General features: G+C 42.2%; 1 protein-coding gene across 2 annotated transcripts; it reads right to left on the reverse strand.

Moving 5' to 3' along the window:
• Positions 1 to 1,319: 1,319 nt before the first annotated feature.
• LOC134548388 (mucin-5AC-like) lies at positions 1,320 to 21,282 on the reverse strand. Of its 2 annotated transcripts, none has more exons than XM_063393138.1 (13): positions 20,712 to 21,282; positions 17,235 to 18,890; positions 15,037 to 15,291; positions 14,563 to 14,675; positions 14,032 to 14,251; positions 13,703 to 13,855; positions 13,141 to 13,398; positions 12,148 to 12,387; positions 10,414 to 10,497; positions 9,690 to 9,799; positions 7,442 to 7,634; positions 6,786 to 6,923; positions 1,320 to 4,375 (listed from the first exon to the last, which is right to left on the reverse strand). In XM_063393138.1, exons 1-13 carry the CDS (start codon positions 20,758 to 20,760, stop codon positions 4,311 to 4,313), a joined length of 3,534 nt encoding a protein of 1,177 aa, XP_063249208.1. In that variant the 5' UTR covers positions 20,761 to 21,282; the 3' UTR covers positions 1,320 to 4,310. The 2 variants fall into 2 exon arrangements, with proteins under 2 accessions (XP_063249208.1, XP_063249207.1); XM_063393137.1 differs by lacking the exon at positions 1,320 to 4,375 and adding an exon at positions 4,424 to 4,828.
• Positions 21,283 to 23,077: the final 1,795 nt, after the last annotated feature.

Below are 23,077 nucleotides of genomic sequence, written 5' to 3' on the forward strand. Positions count from 1 at the left end.
AGGGGAGAGAAACAGCCATTTCTGGGGGATTTCATCTCATCTGGAGTAGACACACAACACAGGGCATGAGTCATGCCCTGGAGGTGCTTATTTTTCTCTGTTGACAGCAGAGGCCAGCCTGAGGCGAGACAGATGCCTCATCCCTGTCACAGCATCACACAGCAAACACAGCTGCATCTCTGGGAGGAGACAAAGCTGAGATTCCTACAAGGTCTCCTTCCTCCTGGGCAGCCCTGCTGGGTGGCAGCCCCCAGGCCAAGGATGAGCTGCTCTTCCCAAGTCCATTTCTTCTGGAAAGACAGAAAGGAGAGATGAGAGATCGTTCTGCTCACCCCTTTGGCACTTTAGGGCTGTTCACTGGCCTGTGGCCGTAGGGTTATGGCTCATCACGTGCCCTATAAACTGAGCACCACAGCAGTTGATGCCTTAGGAAGGCTGACCTGGAACAGAGACTGGACAGAGCTGGAGAATAAAGTAGATATTCATTAAAAGGCCTTTAGGATACACCTTGGGCAGGAAAAGAGCCTGGCCAGGGCTACACCCAAGGTGGACCCAAAATGGTCACAAAATGGCTGACTGGTCATGCGATCTTACATTTTTATAAGTTTTGGTCCATTTGCATATTGGGGTTTAATTGTCCAATTACAGCTTCAGGTTGTGAGGTCCCATCCTTCTTGTTCTCCCTTCAGCCCACTGTTGTTTGTGCTTTTGGGACTGAAAGTTGTCCTTGGTCCTCAGCAAGAAAAGATTTGTTTTGTCTCCCTACTCTGTGAAGAGAGCTTATTAACACTTAATATGAGGCTCAGAACTGCACCCCTGGGCAGCACAGAATCTGAAAAACATGAAAGCTAAAACTTAAGGCATCACAGTGACACACCTGATGGCCTCCTGTTGCCATCTATTGCCAATCCATTCTCCTATTTCCTTGTTCCAGGAGTGCATTCCGTGAGGACCAGGCATGGGTTTAGGCACCATCCAGCAGAAGGGAAGCAAAAGTGATCATTTCTTTAAACACTAATTAGGGTTTAATAACTAATGGCACAATAGTCAGGCTCTTGCATGTGAAACTCAAGAGGAAGCTCACTGATAGCTGCTCTCTGCAGCTATCCCTGTCCTTAGACAAGGAGAATGATTAGACACAGGAAACGACCTTACTGACAGAGAAGAAAAGTGACAGTTGAATATCTCAAATTTTAATTAGCCAAAAGCTGATATTTAATTACATTTTTTGATTCTTGAGGTGGTTTTTTTCACAGATAATTTGGCCATGATCATGAAATTATATCTTTTTTTTAATATTAATTTACTTAAATGGCTGAGTCCCCGAATCCAATGTTAAAATTTCCACAAGGAACAACCCAAAAAATAAAGAGGCCATAGGCTGCTTAAGCTTTCTGATTATGAGAAGAGAAATCAAATAAAGATTTCAAATTTATTTCATAGACAAATAACCTTTTAGTGAGTTGAATAGTTCGTTGTAGCAATGAGATAGAAAATTTAAAGTTTAGGAGCTGCTGTCAATATTTGACCACAGTGACAATGAGGTGGCTTTGGTGGTGTCCAACAACCACATCAGTGCCTCAGGGAGAGGCTGGTGACTGCTCCTGCCTCCCTGACTCCTTGAGGTGTGATGTCCTCACTTGCACCAACCCAGAATGTAAAAAAAAACAAGTGGAAGAGGTGTTTGTGGAGCAAAACCCCCTTTTTCTTCAAGTATTTTCTGAGGGTCCAGGGCTGTGCTTTAAGCTGGTATTGAGGTGCTCAGAGAGACAGGTAGGATCACGCTGAGATTCCTACAGACACATTTATTCCTTCCTTTTTTTGGCTGTAATTCCCCAGGAGCTTAAGTGCAACCAGAGAGCTGCATGACTTCTCAAACCTGGGCCAACACAGCCCCAAAGCTGCTGCCAGGGCGTGGCCAGGGTGACCTGCAGGATGTTCAGCCTCTCCTTGCTCTCTGTCACCTCTCCAGAGCAATAAAACTTATTAATTTCCCAACTCTCAAGCCATGGGGAAGAAGGCACGACTTGAAGAGAGAACTGAAGTGCACTTCAACATTGCAAAGGCCATTGGAAGGAAGTGCTGCCCTGTGCTGAGCCAAAAATTAGTGAATTGCTGAAGATTTTGGTGCAAACAGGTCTTGGAGCAGCTGGTGCCGGTACAGGGAGCGCTATCTGGCGGCTTCTGCTGCACAGTGCAAGCACTTTCTGATCCCACTCCTTCCTGGATGCTGAGTTTTCTGTGTCTAACCAAGGTGTTGACAAGATTTATGGAGGCTCGGATGTGGTGTTATATTTGTTCAGCCTCGTATTAAAAAAAAAAAAAAAAAATTAAAAAATGTTTCTTTATGAAGCTGGAAGTTGAGAAGAAGGAATAACTGGCAGTGAAAGAGCTTTGAAGTCAGCCCACTCACACATATCCCCTTTTCTAATTAATCCATTAAGTATTTTTTGGTCAACTGTGCACATCTGCAGTGGGATCCCAAAGCTGCACTGATTCACTGCAGCAACTCAGACAAACTGGAAGAGCACAGAAATGCAGAAAACGAAGCTGGACTTGTCTTCTGTGGGTCAAGTTCTGGTGTGGGAAATGCCTCAAACACCTGGCAGCACCAAGCCATCCTAAAATCATTTTGAGTTGTTTCTAATCCTGCCTAACCTGTGTTGTGTTGCTGCCAGCACAGGATCATGGTGAGATTAGAACAGGGCATGTACAACACCAGCAACACCAGCTTATATATATATCCCTGAATTAAAACATCAATTATTGCTACAGTTTCTGGCCCAATTTAACAAATACTCAACTGTGCTGAAGATCAGGTGTCCCCCACAGCAAGAGGAATGGAGACAGATTTGACCTGCAGCTCAGAAGACCTTCTGTTTCTCAGGACAAACTTTTAAGTGGGGCCATGAACAGCAGAGTGGATGTGAGCTGGACAAATTCCAGTTTTCTACTGCAAGCTTTCTAACCAGAAGTTGAGCACAACCCTAAATTTTTTGACTGTTCAGAAAATGAGTCTTTAAAAGAACCAATTAACACTGGAAACAATTGGCAGATGAATGTGTTTATACACCAGAAATGTTTAAATCCAGCTCCTTTTCAGCAGTAGCCCAGTCTGGATCTGCTCAGAAAGGAAAAACTGGGTTTCCAGCAGGCACATACACCAGCATGATCCATTTAATTGTAGCTAACAGGGATGTTATTGATTTAGGTCCCCAGAATGCAATGAATGTCCTTGGACAGCCCAGCTCCCATAACGTGACTAAAATGACACAGGTCTGCATGGATTACCAACAGTAATATTTCTGTCCCTGGATTTTTTTTTTTCCCCACTACTACACTTGGAAGCTGATGTCAGCAGGTTTTTTATTCCAAACTCAATCATGAGGCCCAACCACAGGCAGTGGTAAAGCCCTGGAACAGCCTGTGCAGGGAACGTGGGCCTGAGGAGGGGGCTGGCTGATGTCCCAGCAGGTCATGCCCATTTCCTGGCACCAGCTGCCAGACTCAAATCCCCCAGTTCCTTTTTCCAGCCCGTGCTGAGGGCACACATGCCCTCCTCTGGCTGTAGGTCAGTAAGGGCTTGGGATATCCTGAAGTCCTACAGCACATTCTTGCTGTTTGAGAGGAGGAAAACAAGCAGCTAAGGTTGGGGAAGACACATTGCTATGCTGTTTGTGACTTTGACCCCTCTTGTTGCTCATTTGTGTAATTTGAGACCCTTTAGTGTCTCACTCCAGTCTTTCTTCCAGCACATGGCAGATCCAGCTCCCTGCAGAGGGAACTTCTGGCTTCCCTGTGTTAATCTCCAGTTCCTTCTGTTCCTCTGGCACCTGGCTTGTCACAGGCTGGGAGGTATCAGGGCAGACATGGCATTCCCAGTGTTCCCAGGCCTGTTTGGTTATGTCTGAGAGCTTGTCCTGTTGCTTTCTCCTCCCTTTCAAGGTGTTGTTCCATCACAAATCAACAGTGACAAAGGCTCTACGGGAAATTCCTAGCACAGCCTAAATAATCTCAGTTAGGTAGAAGATGGCAAGTGCACAACCTGCTCTTCCAAGGCCTGGCTTTATCCAGTCCCAAACTGCCTGTGCCCTTGGGAATGCAATGCAACATCTGGGTATGGTCCTGGATCCAGAGCACCATGATTTTCTCATACTTTTGTGAAGCAAAAGCTTTTGGTTATTGACAGCAGCTGGAATAATAAATTGTGGAGGAGTGAAATTGTTAAAAAAGTCAGCTGAGGACTTGAGTCTCATCTCATCAATTCCAACAGGAACAGAGCACAGTATTTCCTAAGATCTTGGCCTTGATCACAGCATGCATGAAGGGATTGATAGGTAGCTCAGGTTTTTCTGGATCATAGTGTCAGTCAGTTCTGGGGGGAAAAAAGCAATTCTGAAACAGACAAAATGCCCTTTCTCAGTCACAGATATCCTGACACACAAAAATGGAGGAATTGCTTAAATCCCACTGATATCAACAGCAGCCAGCTGCCACGATATTTTGAGTGTCTTAGCCATTTATTTCTCTGTGCCACTTTCTGCCTCTCTCTGAGAATGGAATATGCATGAGGAGCCCATCTGAATGCTGTTTGGGAGGGAGGAAATGTTCTTCTGTGGCAAGGGGTGTTCTGGCTTCTCCTGCTCTTATTTTCAGACACTTCGCAGAGTTTAGACTCCACACTGTGGTGGTAGGGGGATTTTTATTGAAGCAGAAGGTAAAAGAGGATAGATTCAGTAGATCTTCTTTCTTGTTTGATTTAGCTCAAAGAGCTCATCCTTCTGTGTAATCATACCAAGGTTAGGTCTGTCGCTGGCCACTCTCCCCCCTAGGTAGGTAGAAGAGGCTCCAAATTACATGACAAAATAAGAACAGCAGATTCCTTCACAATGCACATTTGTAAAAATAAAGACTTTATTTGTAAAGCATCTTTGAGAAAAATGTTTAAAATACCACTTTTTTTTTTTCCCCGAAGATGTTAAATACGTTTTGCATGAACAAGCCCAGGATTGTTCAAGCCTACTGTACATCTATTTAACATTATTTACAAGGGCGTCAGAAAGGTTTACTGACAATGAGGATTTGCTGTTCTAAGTAGGCCTATCAAAAAAGAAATAAAAGAGTATTAACATAAGCGAGAGTACTCATTTGTATTTTCAACAGAGCTCCCTGGAGAAGTTGTATTTACTGACAGAATATACTGAGTGACTACTCAGTGAGTAGAACACCAGAGCTAGCTATATTTAAAAGCCACATAATATAAGTTTAACAAATACTAATCACTCTCCATCAGTGAGGTGTCTGTGACTCCACACCCCAGACCTAATCAGGATAGACAAGTTGACACTACATGGAAGGAAAGGGAGATGTAAGATCCTGTTTCATAGGTCCCTGCTACTAAAAATAATATTCCAGACAGGGTCCTCGGCAGGGCTCTCCCGGGAGCTGTGTTCTGGCACAGGGAAGGAGGGATGGAAATGCTGGCTGCACGTGGAGCGGAGCAGAGTTGCCTGTGCACCACCACTCTGCTGAGCTCCCACCTTGTGCTGCACTTCTGGCACCAGTTTACTCTAACCTCTGCCAAATAACCATAACCTAATCCCCAAAAAACAGGGGTGTTCAGGGGGTGTAAGCCAGGGCCTCAACATCACGGGATACTCAGTGCCTCTACAGGAATTCCAAGCGTAGGCAGACTGATAAAATATACAGATACAGGGAGAGCTGGTTTGAAAGGAAACACATATATCCTGCTGGAAATACAAACAGCAGTAAACTGCCCCTTTATCATCTGTTCAGCACATTCCAAGCAGGAAAAACTGCACCATGGTAGAAACAGACTGTAACTTCACCAGGACTGCAGAGAAGAGTGGTGGGGAAAGGTAAAGGTCATTTCTTCTAATTGCTCTAAAGCAATTAGAGGAAATTCGAAGCAAGGTCTGCTCCAACACCATGAAGTGGCTTCTATTGGACTCTACTTTAGGATTATCAAGAGCAGGACAAAATTGCTCCATATGGCACATCTGTGCTCAGCCAACCATTTTTGACAGGCAAAAATAGGTGAGTAAAATACTTTTGGCTCAAAATAGCCTAATGTTTGCCTTCCCCATCTAGTAACACCTTGAGACTATGCTGTGAAACCACACCTGTATCTAGCATGCTATACATTTGACATAACATATAAATAGTTATTTCTTCACAGCCCAGCAATTAAAGAAACCTTGAAGCCTCCAAATCAAGTTTTTGGTCCACCAGACTTCTACTGCAAGTATGGCAAGAGATGTATCTCATTTTTCAAGGGTGAATCACCCTTGGCCAAGTGCACAAAACTCAACAGGATGACTCTGGGCTCAGCTGAGCATTCAGGTGACCTGCCACAGCTACCAGGCTCAGTCACCCTGTTTTCAGTGTCACCTAAATACAAGATTGAGTAGTTTGGATCCTGTCTCTCTAGACTGCCAGTGTTAGCAGTCATTGCAGTACCTATAGGGGATAGGCTGAAGAGAAGTCTCTCTGTTCCTCACTCTACCATGTGTACAATGTGGAAAATCCCATACCTGTTTAAAGGAAGATTCATTAGGTGCTGTTTGAAGCTCAGGAACTGGACAATGGATGTTGGGAAGGAAAGGGTGAAATTATCCTAATATGCACAATTAACATCGAAATGTAAGATAAATATATAAATCTTCTGCCTTGCCCAAAACATTTAAGTGAAAATGATGGTTTATCTTATAAGTGCTTGTAGACAAACATTCCGATGAGTCCTGAGGGTTCAACCAAGTATTTACCTGATCTTCTCCTCATATAGATGTAAAACAGTATTCCCAGGAGAATCAGCAGTAAAGCAACTCCAAGTAAAACTCCAAGGACAATCACTGCTACTCTCCAGGAGGAACTGTTGTCAGTTGATGACTGAACAGACTGAGCTGGAAATTTAAAACACATTTTAGAAATGTTAGCTAGAAACAGTAAAGAAGTGGGTGTAAGAAATCCTGGAGCCCTAAGTGACAGCTGTGTTTTACTGCTTGGCAGCTTTGAAACTTTTGAATAATATTGAAAATGTTTTTGTATGTGGTGAAGATTTGTTAACTAGAAATCTTTTCTGAGGGTCCTTGTGATCTCTTGGTGACACCCCTAACAGCTGCTCTGAGAATTTGCTGGATGGAATGGTGTAACTTGAGATCCTTTAGTGTGAAGAGTGCCCATCCTTTGAGTCTGGAACTGGATATGTGTAATGACTCTTTAAAATAGGTCCATAACCTGTATGAAATCCCTGTATGTTCAGTGAATGTTTAAATAGGTTACTTCAACAATCTGAATCTCTTCAAAGAGAGATTATCATCTTATTTTAACAGTGTTAATTTATCATCTTAATTTAACAGTGGTAGATCTGACCCTTTAAATCCCAACACCATTGCAGAGAAGCTGTTTCAGCATCACTTACCTTTCACTTCAGCTTCGTTCCCAAACTTGCTCCAGAATACTTCTCTCAGGTAGGTCTGTACATCATTCACGTCCATGGCTTCTTCTTGTGGCAGCAGAAAGAGAAAATCAGCAATCACGCTGCCATTTCTGAACCCCAGCAGGAGAACATTGAAGCGGTCGTTCCCCAGTTTAGCCTGCATTCCTTCAACAACCTGTGCAAGGTGAAATTGAGATTTATTCCACTTGTCAGTCAGCTGAGGCACAGCAGCAACGCACACATGCTGCACACATCAGGATGTTCAATTTTCTTCACTTGCTACTCTTTCAAGGTAATTGCTTTGGGATAACAAATAAAAAAACTTCTTGGAAGAGGATTCCGGAGCCATGCATTGTCTGTGATTGAAAATGTGAAATCTGAGTTTGACTTCCAAAGCTCCAATCTGTTTAGCTAGTTATCAATGAATAATGCATTTTAAAAAAGTTGTCCTCCTCCACAAACCCATATGGGACCCCGACTGTACAAAATTTGGAATCTACAAAGAGCACCCAATATTTCTAAAGTTATATTCAGTGTCCCCTAACTTTTTTTACCATGTGCAACTAAACTTCAAGCATTGTCCTGCACACACTACCAGCACAGAACTTGATGTGAGAGGTTGAAAACTTATCTTTGTCAACAGATTGTTGAAGTCATGATGTTACAGACTACCTTTGCAAAGAGAGACAAGGGTGTGATTTGCCTCTCAATCATTCTGGCATAAACCAAGTGTATTCCCATGACACCAATCAAAATCCAATCAATTACACTAGAAGTAGAGTCTTGCTTAGTGCTTTCATTTGGATATAAAGCAAGAACAAGCAGTCCCTGCTTTTAAGTAAGACTGGTTGAAATGTTTTTGTCAGGACTGATCTTTTCAGAAAATTGGGTGTTTGATTCAACCCACTAAGAGAAGTTATCTTCTCGCTGTGGATAAATACGGTATTTTACCTGAAAAGTCTGAAAGATTACTATTTTTCACAGATGAGAACAAGCCTTGTTCTGAGTCACTGCTCAGTTTTATGCCTCCATCTTTTCTGTGGGATAAACCCCCACCCCAAACTTTACATCCCTTTAAGTTCTTTGGCCAGAGGCTCCAAAAATGCTTTTCTTTTCCTCACTTTGATGAGTAGTTTAGATAGGAAACCTGACTTATGCAGGCAAAACTGTAGAATATCAAAGCTACAACTACAGAGTTATGGTACTGTGGAATATAAAAGAAATAGTTCAACATTCAAATTGGAAAAAAATAATCCAGTACAGTAATTGTCTATACTTTCAATCATGTTAGTACAGCCTCTCTTTGATTTTGTGATTTTTTTGAAGAAAAGCTGACACTTTTCATGAGGTAAAAGCTTATTAAATGCCAGAAAAGGGATTCCTGTTGCATTCAGTCAGGTTGGAGGAAACCTTTACATCCACTAAAATAAATTTTCCATCCGTGAAGTGGAGATGTTAGCAGTCATAAGACAAGGTTACCTCCGAGTTGGCGTGGTGAGAACAAATTAATTACTGCTTTTGAAATCTGTGGAGTTTCTTAGCTAAAGGGTACGATCATCACACTAAAAATAGCTGTGTTAGTTATTTAAAGCAGTCTACCCCAATCTCACAGCAGATTTACCTTTCCAGCAGGCTTATATATATATCAGGATTCCTGAGAGGTGTTGAAATGATTAGGGGTTTTTTTAACGTGCTGTTAAAGACAGTTGAGTGGCAGACTGATGCTTCTACCTGTCAGCATTTCCAGCTCAAGGCTTCCAGTTTGTCTCCTCATTTTCCCCCTGAATGGACCCCTTGATACTTTGTCCAGTCCTGTAGCCACTTCCATGAAGTGAATCAATGATCTGGACTCACAGCACACACTTGTAAAGTTTTCATGTTTCCAAGTCTGGGCTGAAATGCTGTTTTTAGGTGACATCCCTTTTTTGCCTCCACAGCACCAGTTTAGTGAAGTGGGAGAAAATAAACAGAACGGGATGTTCCTTACAAAAATAGAATTTTAAGGGACCTTTCACTAAATAACTTATATTTGAGGATGGCTTAGGGAATATGGCCCTCCTCATTGGACAAGAAGCTGTCTGTCCTTGGCAGATTTTGTGCTTCCTATACTGTTTTTAATTTTTCACCTGTCAGAGTCCTGATTTAACAATGAATATAGGAGACTAAGGTTGCTAATCACAAGCCTTTCTGCAGTTCATTCATGTTGACAAAGAAGATTGCATCAACTTACGTCTGTTTTGATGCTTTCAGACATTGTTTTGTACTCTTCACTATCAGAGTTATAAAGTGTATTATTAAATGTCAGGCTTTTGAACCGAACGCTGCAGGAAAATGCTTGGTCTGGGAAAAAATAAAAAAAAAAGAAGAAACAATTAGGTGAATCCCAGGATTACCTCCACAATTGGTCTTTGGGCTTTATTATCCCAGGTATTTATAATATGAATTCATAAAACCAGAAACTAATCTAATAATAGTAATAATAATAATAGTAATAATAAAGTGTATCACGTTTGTCTAATGCAGAACCTTCAGAGCTGAATCTCTCCAAGTTTGTCAGCCATCACAATCCTCACAACTTGTTCACCATTCCTGTATTATTTAGGGTGCATCCCACTCCCTAATCCAACAGCCACTCTCCCATTGATTCCAGCAGAAGCAACACCAGTCTGTTAGACTCTGCAAGGCTCTGAGTGAGTTTAAATCCTCCTGAGTAGGTGGATGAGCCCTGAGCCAAAAGAGGAAAGCTTTACATAGAAAAGTCCAGACTAAAATAGAGCTGGAAGCTGACACTGAAGTTTGATGGAGGCAGCTTCTCCACCAAAGGAGTGTGAACTTCAGAAGCTGTGTGAACTGACATAATAAAGCAGATGGCAAAATACTCATGGGAGATACTATATTGTGAAATAATACCCCGTAGTTATGGATAAACAAATGTTATGGTTCTGTAAACTTACTGGAGCATACAACGCCTTTTAAGTCAGAACAGCCAGTATTTTGTGCTGAGCAAAAATCAGTTCTTTCCCAACAGGAAGCAGAATCTGCAAAATAAATGTAAAAATCAAAATAATCACTTCTGTGAGTGCATTACTGATGCTAATAAGAAAATTATGGAATAGGTGAAAGTCTTTAATTATGACCAAGGAGTCACCTAAGCAGCAGTTCCTTTGGCCCAGTGAGAACTTAGAATTGCAAATTATAAAATTGGAGCATATCAAAAGAGAGGCAGGTGGTGGGTGGGTAGGTGGTATTTGAGAACTCACTGAAATAGCATTGAGAACTCTGATTTTTTTATGAGAGCTAAAGATATAGGTTGTGCTATTACATGCTTGTACAACTCAGGTAAGCTAGATGGAGTTTCCAGAAGTAAAAGTCACCTGCAATTTCTTTTTGGAAAAATATGCATCATGGAGCCTCAAAACCTCAGGATACTTGTCTGGACTTGCTAATCTGAATTATTTATGAAGGGTCAAAACCCATTAAAGGCTGGTGTAGCAGGTTTTATGTGGTTAGATCATTGGATTATATCTCCAGTTCTCACAGAATTGAACAACATCTTTAATTTCACATGAAATATGGATGACTTGGTCTTTATTGCTCTTTTTAATTAGCTTACAAACAGTTTTCTGGTAGGGCTGATGGCTCCAGATTACAAAAGGATACCATTTTTTATTTTTCATTCATTAGAGAAACTAATAAATGAAAGCCAGTGGACTGAAGAATTGAAAGATTTCAGTGGAAATAATGATGAGAATTCCTTGCTTTGTGGTACTAAAACCTAAGAGAGAGGGTAAGTCCATCACAAGGAACCCCCACAGTCGACTGCAATAAAAATTGCCCTAGAAGGATTTTGAGAATAATCAGACAATCCACTAGAGAACTCAAAAAAGGTTTGCAACAAGGATGTTTATGTTTTAGAGGTCAAAAAATGCTGGAAGAAAGCAACAGTTGCCAAAAGCCAAGTTGGATCTTTCAAGTTATATAAAAAGAAATCGTGAGCACTTTCTCAGCCACTGGGAAAGTGATAAAGTGCAACACAATTTTACCAAACGTGGATCATGCCAAAATAACCCAGTGGCTTCCTTTGACAGGCTGACTTTTAGTTCTCTTCCAGTAGTGGGAAAGCAAAAATATACAGTGCCAAGTAGTAATTTTGTTAGTGGAAAAAGTTTTGTCTAAAGGAATTGGCTGAGGGGAGATGGCAATGGGGAGTTTTAAAAGGCGAAACCTTGATTTAGAGGGATATTATGTGTCATGTTCCTTCAGAATCAGTTTCAGTACAGGGACACAATTAAACAAATGTTTGCCTTAATGTCTATAACCTAGGATGAAATTAAAAAAGTGACAATGACAATTAAGGACTGCCTGCATTCATAAGAGCATGCAGAACATAATCTTCACACTGTCAGAATATTTTTCTTGTAAATTTACAACCAAAATGTCCTGACTTCTGTGCAGAATCATCTGGCTCAATAATACAACATGATCAGAAATTTTACAGAACAAGCTCTTACTCTTACAAACTCCTGTTTAAAATTCAAGCAGTCCTATCCAAATAAGGGGATGAGTCAAATAAATAAAAACTAGTTGCAGGAATAAGACTCTGTGAGATCAAGTCCAGCTCATACGGCAATAAAATAGTGTTAGTTCATATTAATTAAAAAGAAATGCCAGAGTTATGGAGGAGGTACCTGTTTGGACAGTGACTGAAGTATGTTTATTCTCAGCACAAGATGACTCTGCCACAGAAATGGTGTACACATTGCCAGGACGCAGGTTTTTAAACACAGCTTTTGTCTCGTTTGTATGTTTTGTGTTTATCTTCTTTCCATCCATGACAGAGATGTTGTAGAAGCTGTCTTTGCTGCTGCTGGTCCAGCTGAGTTGTATTTCTTCTGCAGTCACGTCCTGAACTTTGATGGACACTGGCACTGGAAAGTGGGAAAGTTTCATACAGATGAGAGCAGTTCATTTCACTTCTGCAATTCTACATATTTATTATTGAAGAAAAAATAGAAATGAAACCAATATAAACTCTTGTGTGGTTTTTTGGAGCTGATTTCAGTTTTCCACCTCATTCTCCTGAAAGAGCAGAAGTGAATCATTGGCTCTATAGACAGACACCATACATTAATGTACTTTGTTTGGTGGCTCCAAAACACAAATGGGTAACATTCTGCTTGCTTCTAGCCTTTGTAACTGCTGGCAAAGTGTGGTAAATGGTAAGAATTGTACAATGTTGCTTTAAGATAATAGAGAATTGATGAGGCTGGTTGAGAAAAACATGAGCATTCTGAAGTGGACTGATATTTGATTCATCCTGATATCCTCAGGAGGATGGATTTTTAAAATACTACCAGGAAAACTTAAGTTCAGAGCAGTAGAGAGGCATTTATTAAATGTGCTTCATAATAGGGTTAAGAAAACTCACCTATCACAGTGGTTTATGCCTGCAAGCAGGCACTCAGTGAATATTTACTGGGTCTAGGAGAGCTTTATAAAGATGTAGAAACTGCCTTGATTGATATTTGCATAATTATGCATTTTCAGTGATTTTATCAGGCTTCCCTTTCTGAAATTATATCCAGAGATTTTACCTCACAGTTGATATGACCAATGAACAACAATATTGTGTATAATTGGATCATTTTTATTCTACTATTCAGTACCAAATATTTACTTACTGCAAGGTGCTGACGTAAATGTGGTAGTGTAAACGGAACTAGGTGTAGATCTGGTAAATCCAGTTGTATTGGTCTCTGGAGGGGCTGGAGTTGTTGATCCTGTTCCAGTTGTATTGGTGTTGGTGTTAGGAGGGGCTGTGGTTGTCTGTCCTGTTCCAGTTGTATTGGTGGTGGTGTTGTCTGGAGGAACTGGAGTTGTTGATCCTGTTCCAGTTGTACTGGTGGTGTTGGTGTTTGGAGGGGCTGTGGTTGTGTGTTCTGTGAAATAAAAATTTGGAGGCAGTGAGTAGAATTCATCTTAAAGTTGGCCAAGTTTATGCTCCTTATTTTCATAAACAACTTTCAAAAAACAAGCCCAGAAAGCATGCTTCTATTGCTTGCCTAAATATTTAACTGTGGTACCACATAAAATCCAAACCCTCCAAGGGGATTTGCCTTCCAAGGCCAATGTATATAATTATAGTAAGATATTACCTAAGGAGGGTTAGGGAAGGGAAAAAACCTTATATGCAATTTTTTTAAGGTTTGGGTTGGGTTTTTTAAACTTATATAAAGCAGTTACGTGAAGGTAGGTCCTGCTGACAATCTCTCCCTGGAACTAGTGGACTCTGGTCAGTGAATCCTTTGTTGCATTCACAGGAATAAGTGGCTCCTTCAGCGGTGCAAGAAGCATTTTGGTTGCAGTCATTTAAACCTGGCTCGCAGCTATTCCTTGCTACAATGAGGTTAAACAAAACAGAAGAAGAACAAAGATTTAAGTCAGTATTGAAAAAAGAGATAAAGCAAGTACCATTTGCCTTCCCCCACCCAAATCCTGTTTCACCAGATGTTACCATCAGTGAAAAATACACACTACTGCTTAAACTCTCATAGTGATGAACAAATTCATACCTTCTACAAAAGTCTTTTGAAGATCAGCCTTAAATATTGTGCTCCCGTTAAGGGCATCTATAAAAGCATCTGAAACCTCTGATTTTGTTATATTTTGTCCAATATCCAACACAATGTCAAAGTCCACAATCACGCTGCCATTCTCGATGCTATTAATTACAATACGTATTTTTGTTTCATTTTTTAATTCTTGTATCTTCTGTGGCAGATGGTTTGTTATCTGCGAGGTAAAATGTTTAAGTTAGTATCTATTTTTCTTTTTTAACATACAGCAATTTACTAGCCATAATTCAGTTGAAAGCAGCTCTCATAGTAAGAGAATATGTATAACTTCCAGACAGAATTTCATTTAAATCAAGGCCTCAGAGGACAACAATATAAATGAAAAATGACTTCTGCTTCATTTCTAACCATCACATAATCTTTCCCACCCACATTTTAGATATTCATACCCAGATCCTCATGATTATTTACATTAGGAAAAGCTCGGCAGGAAATAAATTTTTAGTTTAGAATTTCTAAGCAAAATACCTCCATAATGAACTGCTCTTCAAACTCCTTAAATTCTGTACTTGATTTGTTCTGATATTCAGTCTTGAAAACTTCATTTGTAATCCTAGTGCTTCCCCTATAGACTTCAGCAGCTGTGGACATAAGAAAGAATAACCAGACAAAATGAAGTTATTGTTTAAAAATGGTTTCTCAGCTAAGTAAGGCTTGAGAATTAAAGGGCATGGAGCTGAGAGAGGCTAGAACAACCACTGTGGTTGTAGCTCAGTGAAGTTTTGAATTTGGCAGGAGGACCAAGTGAGGCTCTGGATCTTAGCCCCATGAAAAATTTGCAGCCTGACTTTAAATTTCTGGAAGTCTGGCCTCCTTTTGCCTATTCATTGCAATATGTAGCTTATTTATATCCAGGTAGATGCTCAGTTTAAATAATTTCATGTTCAGGCCATGAATGTGTAAGTTTGCTAACAGAAAAAGAAAAAAATCCAGAGAAAATACCCGTCTGAACTGTCAAGGAGGTGCTGACATTCTTAGAGCAAGTTGAAACATCCACGGATATTTGGTACTGATGGCCAGAAAGCAGATTTTCAAATGAAGTGCTTGTTTCGTTTAGGATTCTCTCCTGCGTCCCTCCCGGTTCTCCCAGCAGCCGCACTGTGTAAGGACTGTCTCCTGTGCCACCTTGAGGTTTCCAGCTGAACTGTATCACTGTGCTGGTCACGTTCTGCAGCTGGATGGACAAACTGATAGGAGCTGAAAAGGAGAAAAGGAAATTCCTGTGAAACACGTAGTTACAGCCCGTGTGTCCTTAAGGAACAAAGTAGAAATGGGAAACCGACGGCCCAGTGAAACATTGAAGTCTCTGGGACGTTTCTATCAAGATATGAAACATAGAAGCATATCACAAAATCACAGAATGGATTGGAAGGGACCTTAAAAATCACCTGGTTCTAACCCCCTGCCATGTGCAGGGATACCTTCCACTATCCCATCTTGCTCCAAGCTCTGTCCAGCCTGGCCTTGAACACTTCCAGGAATGGGGAATCCACAGCTCCTCTGGGCAACCTATGCCACTGCCCCACCACCCTCACAGGGAAGAATTTCCTCCTACTATTTACTCTAGCCCTATCCTATTCCAGTTAAAAGCTGTCACAATGTCCCCCTGCACATAGTCCCTCTCGTAGGTCCCCTCTAGGTACTGGAAGGGGTTCTATCTCCCCAGAGCCTTCTCCAGGCTGAACAGCCCCAACTCTTTCAGGCTGTCTCCACTGCAGAGGTGTCCCAGCCCTCTGAGGTTATTTGTGACATCCTCTGGACCTCCTCCAGCAGCTCCACGTCTTTCTCAGGTTGAGGACCCCGTGGCTGGAGGCAGCTCTGCAGGTGGGGTCTCACCTGGGCAGGGTAGAGGGGCAGAATCCCCCCTCCCCTGCTGCCCACGGTGCTTTGGATGCAGCCCAGGACACCTTTGGCTTTTTGGGCTGTGGGGGCACATGGCTAAGCCATGCCAGGCTTTTCATCCACCAACACCCCCAAGTCTTTCTCCTCAGAGCTGCTCTTGGTTTGTCCATGCCCAGCCTGTGTTTGTTTGTGTTTGGCACAGCCCTGACCCTTGTGCAGCACCTTGCACTTGGCCTCTCTGGACTCCATGAAGTTCACAGGGGGCCACCTCTGAGGCCTGTCCAGGTCCCTGTGGATGCCATCCCTTCCCTCCACAGTGTCAGCTGCCCCACACAGTGTGGTGTCATCAGCAAATCTGCTGAGGGTGTCCTCAATCCTGCTGTCAATGTCACTCACAAAGACATTAAACGGTGCCAGTCCCAGTCGTGACCCCTGAGGAGCCACTCTTGACTGGGCTGTCCTTGGCCATTGACTGTCAAATATCAAACAAGTCAAAACAACACTGTCAAAGACCAAGCTGTACCTTACTGTGTGTGTGCATCATCTCCCACTGCCTTCCATGAACTCTGTGACTCCAGATCAGGGAAGGAGTAACCCCTCGGTCTAACTGATCCTCAGGAATACCATCATGGACTAAAAATGGAACGAATGCTGCCTTTGGTTTTTGGGTGCAGAGTACCAAAAGGCTGCATTCTCCTCTTTTCCATCTTAGCTTTACTTTTTTATCCATTGAAAAATGATGAGCGGTTCATTACTCTATATTCTTTGAATATGGGCAGATAGCCCTTTGGCAAAAAATTGAAGCTACACTAGAAAATAATTAATATTGAAACAAATAAGATTAGCAAAAAGATTAGCAAAAAACAAATTTAACTGGATTCTCCCAATGAAGGAACTGCCTCTAGTATTCCATAAAAGGAAATGCCAAGAACAAAATCAACAAAACAAATAAAAACCAATCAAAACCAATCAAAACCAATCAAAACCAATCAAAACCAATAAAATTTCCCATTGACATAACTTGGCCTGTGCTACATAACTATATAGCATTTTTACCCCTGTAGCACTGTCTAACACAAGGTGTGCCATTTCAAAAACAACTCCAGACAGGAACTGCAGCTTTTCAGAAAATAGATAGATGCAGGGATTCATACTCCTGGATTAAATTCCCAGCTTAAAAAAAGACATTGTAAAAAGCCCAAATTCCATCCAAAAATAACAATAATGAAAGAAAATTATACTCAATTCTTCCAGAAATAGAGAAAAATAAATTTAGTGTCCTGTGTTAAAATACTCACAGCAAGTTCCAGTAAAAGAAGGATTAGCAGATGTTGATGTACTAAGGTTTGTCGTGGATGGGGTTGCCAAGGATGTGGAAGGGAGGGAGTGGGAGGTGCTGGCAGTGGGCTCAGCTGTCCTGATCCCCTGGGTCGTGGTGGAACTGTCCCCTTCTCCAGGAGGGATGGTGGCACTGCTGCCTGCAGAGGCCGTGGTCACAGAAGGCAGGGGGCTCCCCGTGGGAGATGAAGTGACTGTCACCTCCAGCGTGGGCTGTCCCTGTGTGAGGGGTGTGGAGGTGTGCCGAGGTCCTGGTGTCTCCATGCTGCTGCCTGGTGTGGATGAATGGCTGGATGCAGTGGTGTCTGAGGCAGGAGAGGTGATGGAGGCAGAAGGCACTGGATTAGTGCTGGCTGTCACCTCCTCTGCTGTCACAGTGCCTGACTCCATGCCCGTAACACCAGCAGGGGAGGACACGAGTGCCGTGGGCAGGTGGGATGTGGAGGCCAAGAACATCTCAGTGGTGCTGGTGTTGCTCTGCTGTGGGCTGGGAGTCACAGCTGGGGAGCCCTCAGGAGAGGAAGAGGAGGAGTGGCTCGTCACTGCTGAGCTGAGGGACAGGGAAGGAGCAGTGCCACTCTCTGTGCCTGTGCTGGGGGCAGTGGAGGTGCCAGGCCCTTTTGTTGGGAATGCTGGGCTCAGTGCCCCACTCCTGGGAGATGTCCCTGGTGAGCTCCCTTCCCACGCTGGTGCTGTCGGCGTGGTGTCCGTCCTCCCTTCCCCACTCACCATCCTCACCGTGGACACCAGGGATGTGAGGGAATGGGAGCCCTCAGTGCTGGGGCCACTGGTTGTTGTTGCATTCCCTTGGTTCATGGTGGAACTGTCCCCTTCTCCAGGAGGGATGATGGCACTGCTGCCTGCAGAGGCCGTGGTCACAGAAGGCGAGGGTGTCCCTGTGGGAGATGGAGCAGCCGTCACCTCTGGCGTGGGCTGTCCCTGTGTGAGGGGTGTGGAGGCGAGCTGAGGCGCCGATGTCTCCGTGCTGCTGCCCAGAGTGGATGAAAGCCTGGCCTCGATGGTTCCTGAGGCAGGAGAGGTGCCAGGGGTGGCAGCCACAGGCCTGGGGGTGGCTGGGCCCTGTGTCATGGCCCCTGCTGTCCCGGCAGAGGGCTGAGCTCTGGTAATGCCAGCAGGGGAGGGCAGAGAGGAGAACACGAGTGCCATGGGCGGGTGGGATGTGGAGGCCAAGGGTGTCCCAGTGGTGCTGCTGGTGCTGCTCTGCTGTGGGCTGGGAGAGCCCTTGGGAGAGGAGGAGGAAGAGGAGGATGAGGAGTGGCTCATTGTGGCTGAGCTGAGAGGTGAGGAGGGAGCAGTGCCATTCTCTGTGCCCGTGCTGGGGGCAGTGGTGCTGGTTCCTGCTGTTGGGGATGCTGCACTGCTCTCGGCAGACATCCCCAGTGTCCTCCCTTCCCTCGTTGTTGTTCTGGGTGTAGGGACCATCCTCGTCGTGGAGGGGGACAGCAAGGTCGTGCCCAGGAGGGAATTGTTTGTTAGGGTGTTGGGCTCTGCCACAGAGGCATTTGAGGTGTTGTTGCTTGTGCTCCCCGAGACATTTGTGCGGCTCCCAGCGGTGGCGGTCGTTGCGTCTCTTCCCTCTAATGCCATTACGGTACCTGTCAGAATTTCAGAAATGTGCATTATGGATTGTTGCCCTGTCATTCTGTGAAGTACTTTAACAGTCTACCAAGTGTAACTTTGCTCTTGCGTGAAAATTCACTTAAGGTTCTCATCTTCATTGTTATTCCTTTCCTTGCCCATTTCCAGTTTTATATTCTTTGCTATTCCTCAACTACCGTGAAATTTCTGTTACTTCCTTTTCCATTTGCATAAATTTGAGGAGATCTTACCAATTTCCTCATAATGCCTTTTTTCTGTATAAGCACAGATATTTATATTACCTTCTTTTCCCAGTCTACATTTTTTTTCCAATTTTCTATGTACTTTTCTTCTTGTAAATATTATTTAATTTAAAGTAAGGAAAGGGTTTAGTGGTGGACTCATCAGCGTTAGGTTTAAGGTTGGACTTGATCCTAAAAGTCTTTTCCATCCTTAAGGATTCTATGATCATATGATTGCTCTAAAGTAAAATTCCTAGAGAATTAACAGGAAAATTAAAAAACAGCTGAATGCATTTTTCAGCATAATTTTCTCCTTACCTGTTTGTGTATATTTTATTGCTTCAATTTCTTTATTTTGCAAGGCATTTATTCCTTTTCTAATTACTTTCTGTCAGGCAGGAGAGAACAATTTTTGTGAGGATATCTTTCTGTTGATGTTCTAAATCATATTAATCCTGGGTGAAAATTCATTGCTTTCCTGTGTTTACCTCTATTTCCAACTACAAATAAATTGTAACTCCTGTAATTTGCAAATGTGAAGGTGATGACATTTCTAACACTCCCAAAGTTTCTTTAAAAGGAAAATCAAACCCTTTTTCCATTGTGATTCAATGGTCAGGCTAATTTGTCCAGTCAAGTAAATTTGTTTCATTTACTTGATCTGGTAATTCAACTTTGATTTTGAAGAGTACCTTTGTTCCTGTTAAAAACCCAGACATATCTTTCTGCCTTAGTGCAGTTTTACTCCTTAGCAACACTTAATTATTATCCTGGATCTTTGGGTTTGCCTGAATGAAACTTAGAGGATTCTCAGACAGGGTGTACTTGAGCAGCTCTATCAAATCCTTAAGAAACACATTAATTAACTGCTTTTGACTCTATATTCCCCTGTAAAATGAAGTTGGTTTTTTCATATCATTTGATATCTACATAGAAACTTGTAATGTAACAATAAATACTTTTCAAGATTCTTCCCGCAGACTGGTATCTTTTTTACACCCAAACACAGTTTGAATTGTAGGGTCCTGTGCTTATATATCTCAGATTTTTAACAGCAGGTATTGATCAGTCAAAAAACTTGTGTTCATCTGCACTGAACGACATGAAACCAGATATTAAGAATAAAATAATGCAGCCCTCTGAATGTCTAGATTTTTTTAAAAATATATCTCTTGCAGTGCAGTGAGAAACAGCACAGTTAATACAACCTAATCCATGTTTTTTAATGTGTCTTTTCCTAAAGTCTTTCAGAGGAGAAAAATTGGCAAAATGCATCACTCATAATTAATCTTAGGGGTAAAAAAAGTCCTTTAATCTGATCAGACACTACGTTTGATCTTTTAAATGAGTTTTCTGAATACTTTGCTCTCATTCTTTTACCTACTTACAACTTTATATCCCTACTAAAATATCTGCTGAAATCCAATGCTAAATGAAAAAAAAAAAAACCCAAAAAACTACAGTCCTGTAAATATTACATGTTATTGCATTTGGTATTTATTTTTAGCAGCCCCCCTTCCCTGATTATCATTTTTGAATGTCTCTCATCCTCTAAACAGGCAGCGCCGATAAATATTCAAACAGATTTTTACTTACAGAGGAAAACAGAGAGGATGAAATGCCAGAGGCGATTCCGAGTGCCCATGTTGAGTCTTCCCCTCCTTGCAGTGCTCGTCCCATGCGTGAGAGTGACATTTTGAAGGGAACACTTTGGTAATTTAAACAGGGGCGAGGCTGCAACTGTTACATCCCAGCCTCTGCAAGTCCCTCACGCACATCGGGATTGGGATCGCAGCCAATGTAACGAAAATTTCACACCTGACCTGTTCCGTAATAAATTCCAACGTTTTCTGTTGAAGCATGCTTGCTTTTCCTTATTGGAGCTAGGTCTGAGTGTGAGCCAAAGGTGAGTCCAAGACAGGAAGAGTTTAGTGAGCAATACGACACATCTGAACGCCCTTTTGTTCAGGATACTCAATAAGTGAAATATTCCAACAACCCTGGGTCTGGGCAGAGCATGAGTAAGATCCAGAATTGAGGAGCCTTGGGTCCAAAAGTCTTGCCCTAATCCATAGATCCACCTTTTTTCCCTCCATATTGTCCTCCATTATTAATTATTTAGGAGCAAATATTTAAATATTCGGTTCTAACTTGCATGTTTATTGTGTTAGAACTACAAATTTCTAGAAATGCACCAAACAGATGCCAGTCATTGGTTCTGCAATGCTGTAAAGAGACTGGAGTGGGTGTAAATCTCCATTATTTCACTTCTTTGAAGCAGGTGGTACTGGATGACCAGGCTGGTCATTCTTAGCTGAGTTTATCCCCATTTTCTTTAGCAGGTAAACTCCTCCTAGCTATAGGCAGCTGCCACGGACAGTCCCTGCTGGTCACCAAATCTGGGTCACAACTTCAACTCAATGATGTCAAACCTGCCTCTGTGTGCCTGGGGCTCATCAATGACTTAAACGTTTACATTTTGTCATATTTTTAATACCCTACCCTGCCTGAGGTTTATACTGGTGAAAAGTCTTCATTAAATCATTTGCAGTGAGATTTTTTTTTCCAATCACGCTATGTGAGAGGAATGCTGTCTTGAGTAGGGCGGGATGGAGTGGAGTGGGGCAGAGTTAGGCCTGAAGAAGGAAGAACATTATTTACCTAATTCTTTTTCAAGTTTTTTATAGACCTGCAAGACTTGGCAAATCTGTAACTGCATAAATTCCAAATTTTGCTGCAGCAGCAGTTTTCTAAAATTGGTTTCATTTCGGTTTTACTCTGTCAAGGAAGCAAGACAAATATTCCTTGAAATGAGCTTAAGGGTATTGTTTTCTGGTGTGAGGCAGCAATTTCAGCTTTGTGCCTTGTTTGATGTAGAAACTCCTGACTCAGTCAGATCTTTTCTTAGCAACCACTTGTTTACAGATCTAACTGGAATTCTTAAAGAATAAATACAGGCTATTTCCGCTTGCATGAATAATTGAAAATCACATTTTCCTTCTACTTAGGAGGTCAATGCTGTCAGAGTTCTCTTTTTTGGACTTCCAGAAGACCAAGCCCAGTCTCTAATTCCTGCTCAGCTCTGGAGGTGTAATTCCACACACCAGGGTAGTTTTTGACCCTAAACCCCTTCCCTGACCTCTGCAGGTCCTACTCACATGCAAAGAACCTTTAATGAGCTTGCAAACTGTGGAGGACAGGGTGGGAAATGCCACTCCCTTCTTTCTTAACCAGGATTTTCTATGAAATGACAGCCATGGAAACTTGGCTGCAAAGTCTGTTAAGTCAAATCCTTACTATCTTAGAAGCACCACTGGTTTTTTGTGACACTTGTATGAAAGGAGAAATTCTTTTATGAACCAAAAGAAGAAACCAGGATCAGATTTGGCAGCATAAGCCCGTTTTTACTTACATACAGCAAATGGCATATAACATTAAAAAAACCCCAAACAAGCAACAAAAATCTCTTTTTTTTCAGAAAATAGATACAGCAGAGGGGCTGAATGTTGCATTGAGCCTGTCAGCAGGGCTGAGGTTCAGATAAGCTCCTGTGACAGGCAGCCTCAATTCCAATTTCTCTTCCTTCACCTTGACAATGCCCCAAAACCAAACCAACTTTTAGATCAGCTTGTCATGTACTTTACTGTAAAAGTTGCTTTCTGGTAAACATAGAACAAGTTTTGCCACATGCCTTACAGGTAAGAGACCTCCCAGTATGAAACTGGTGACCTTTCTCAAATATTTTAAGTTCCTTGTGATTCATCTCACGAACCTGTAAACTCGAGATTTAAATGATCGTTTAATTCTTACTTTTTTTTTTTGAAAGATGCTGAGAAAACTCAGGTTTCACCTAGAGTTAGAAGGTGAAGATACACAAGGAAATAAGATTAAATGACACATAGTTCACTTGCAAAAAACCTTGTCATTCCTTTGGGGTGATCAAAGACTCAAGACTTTGAAAA

This window comes from Prinia subflava, chromosome 3, assembly GCF_021018805.1.
Source record: "Prinia subflava isolate CZ2003 ecotype Zambia chromosome 3, Cam_Psub_1.2, whole genome shotgun sequence".
NCBI lineage: Eukaryota > Metazoa > Chordata > Aves > Passeriformes > Cisticolidae > Prinia > Prinia subflava.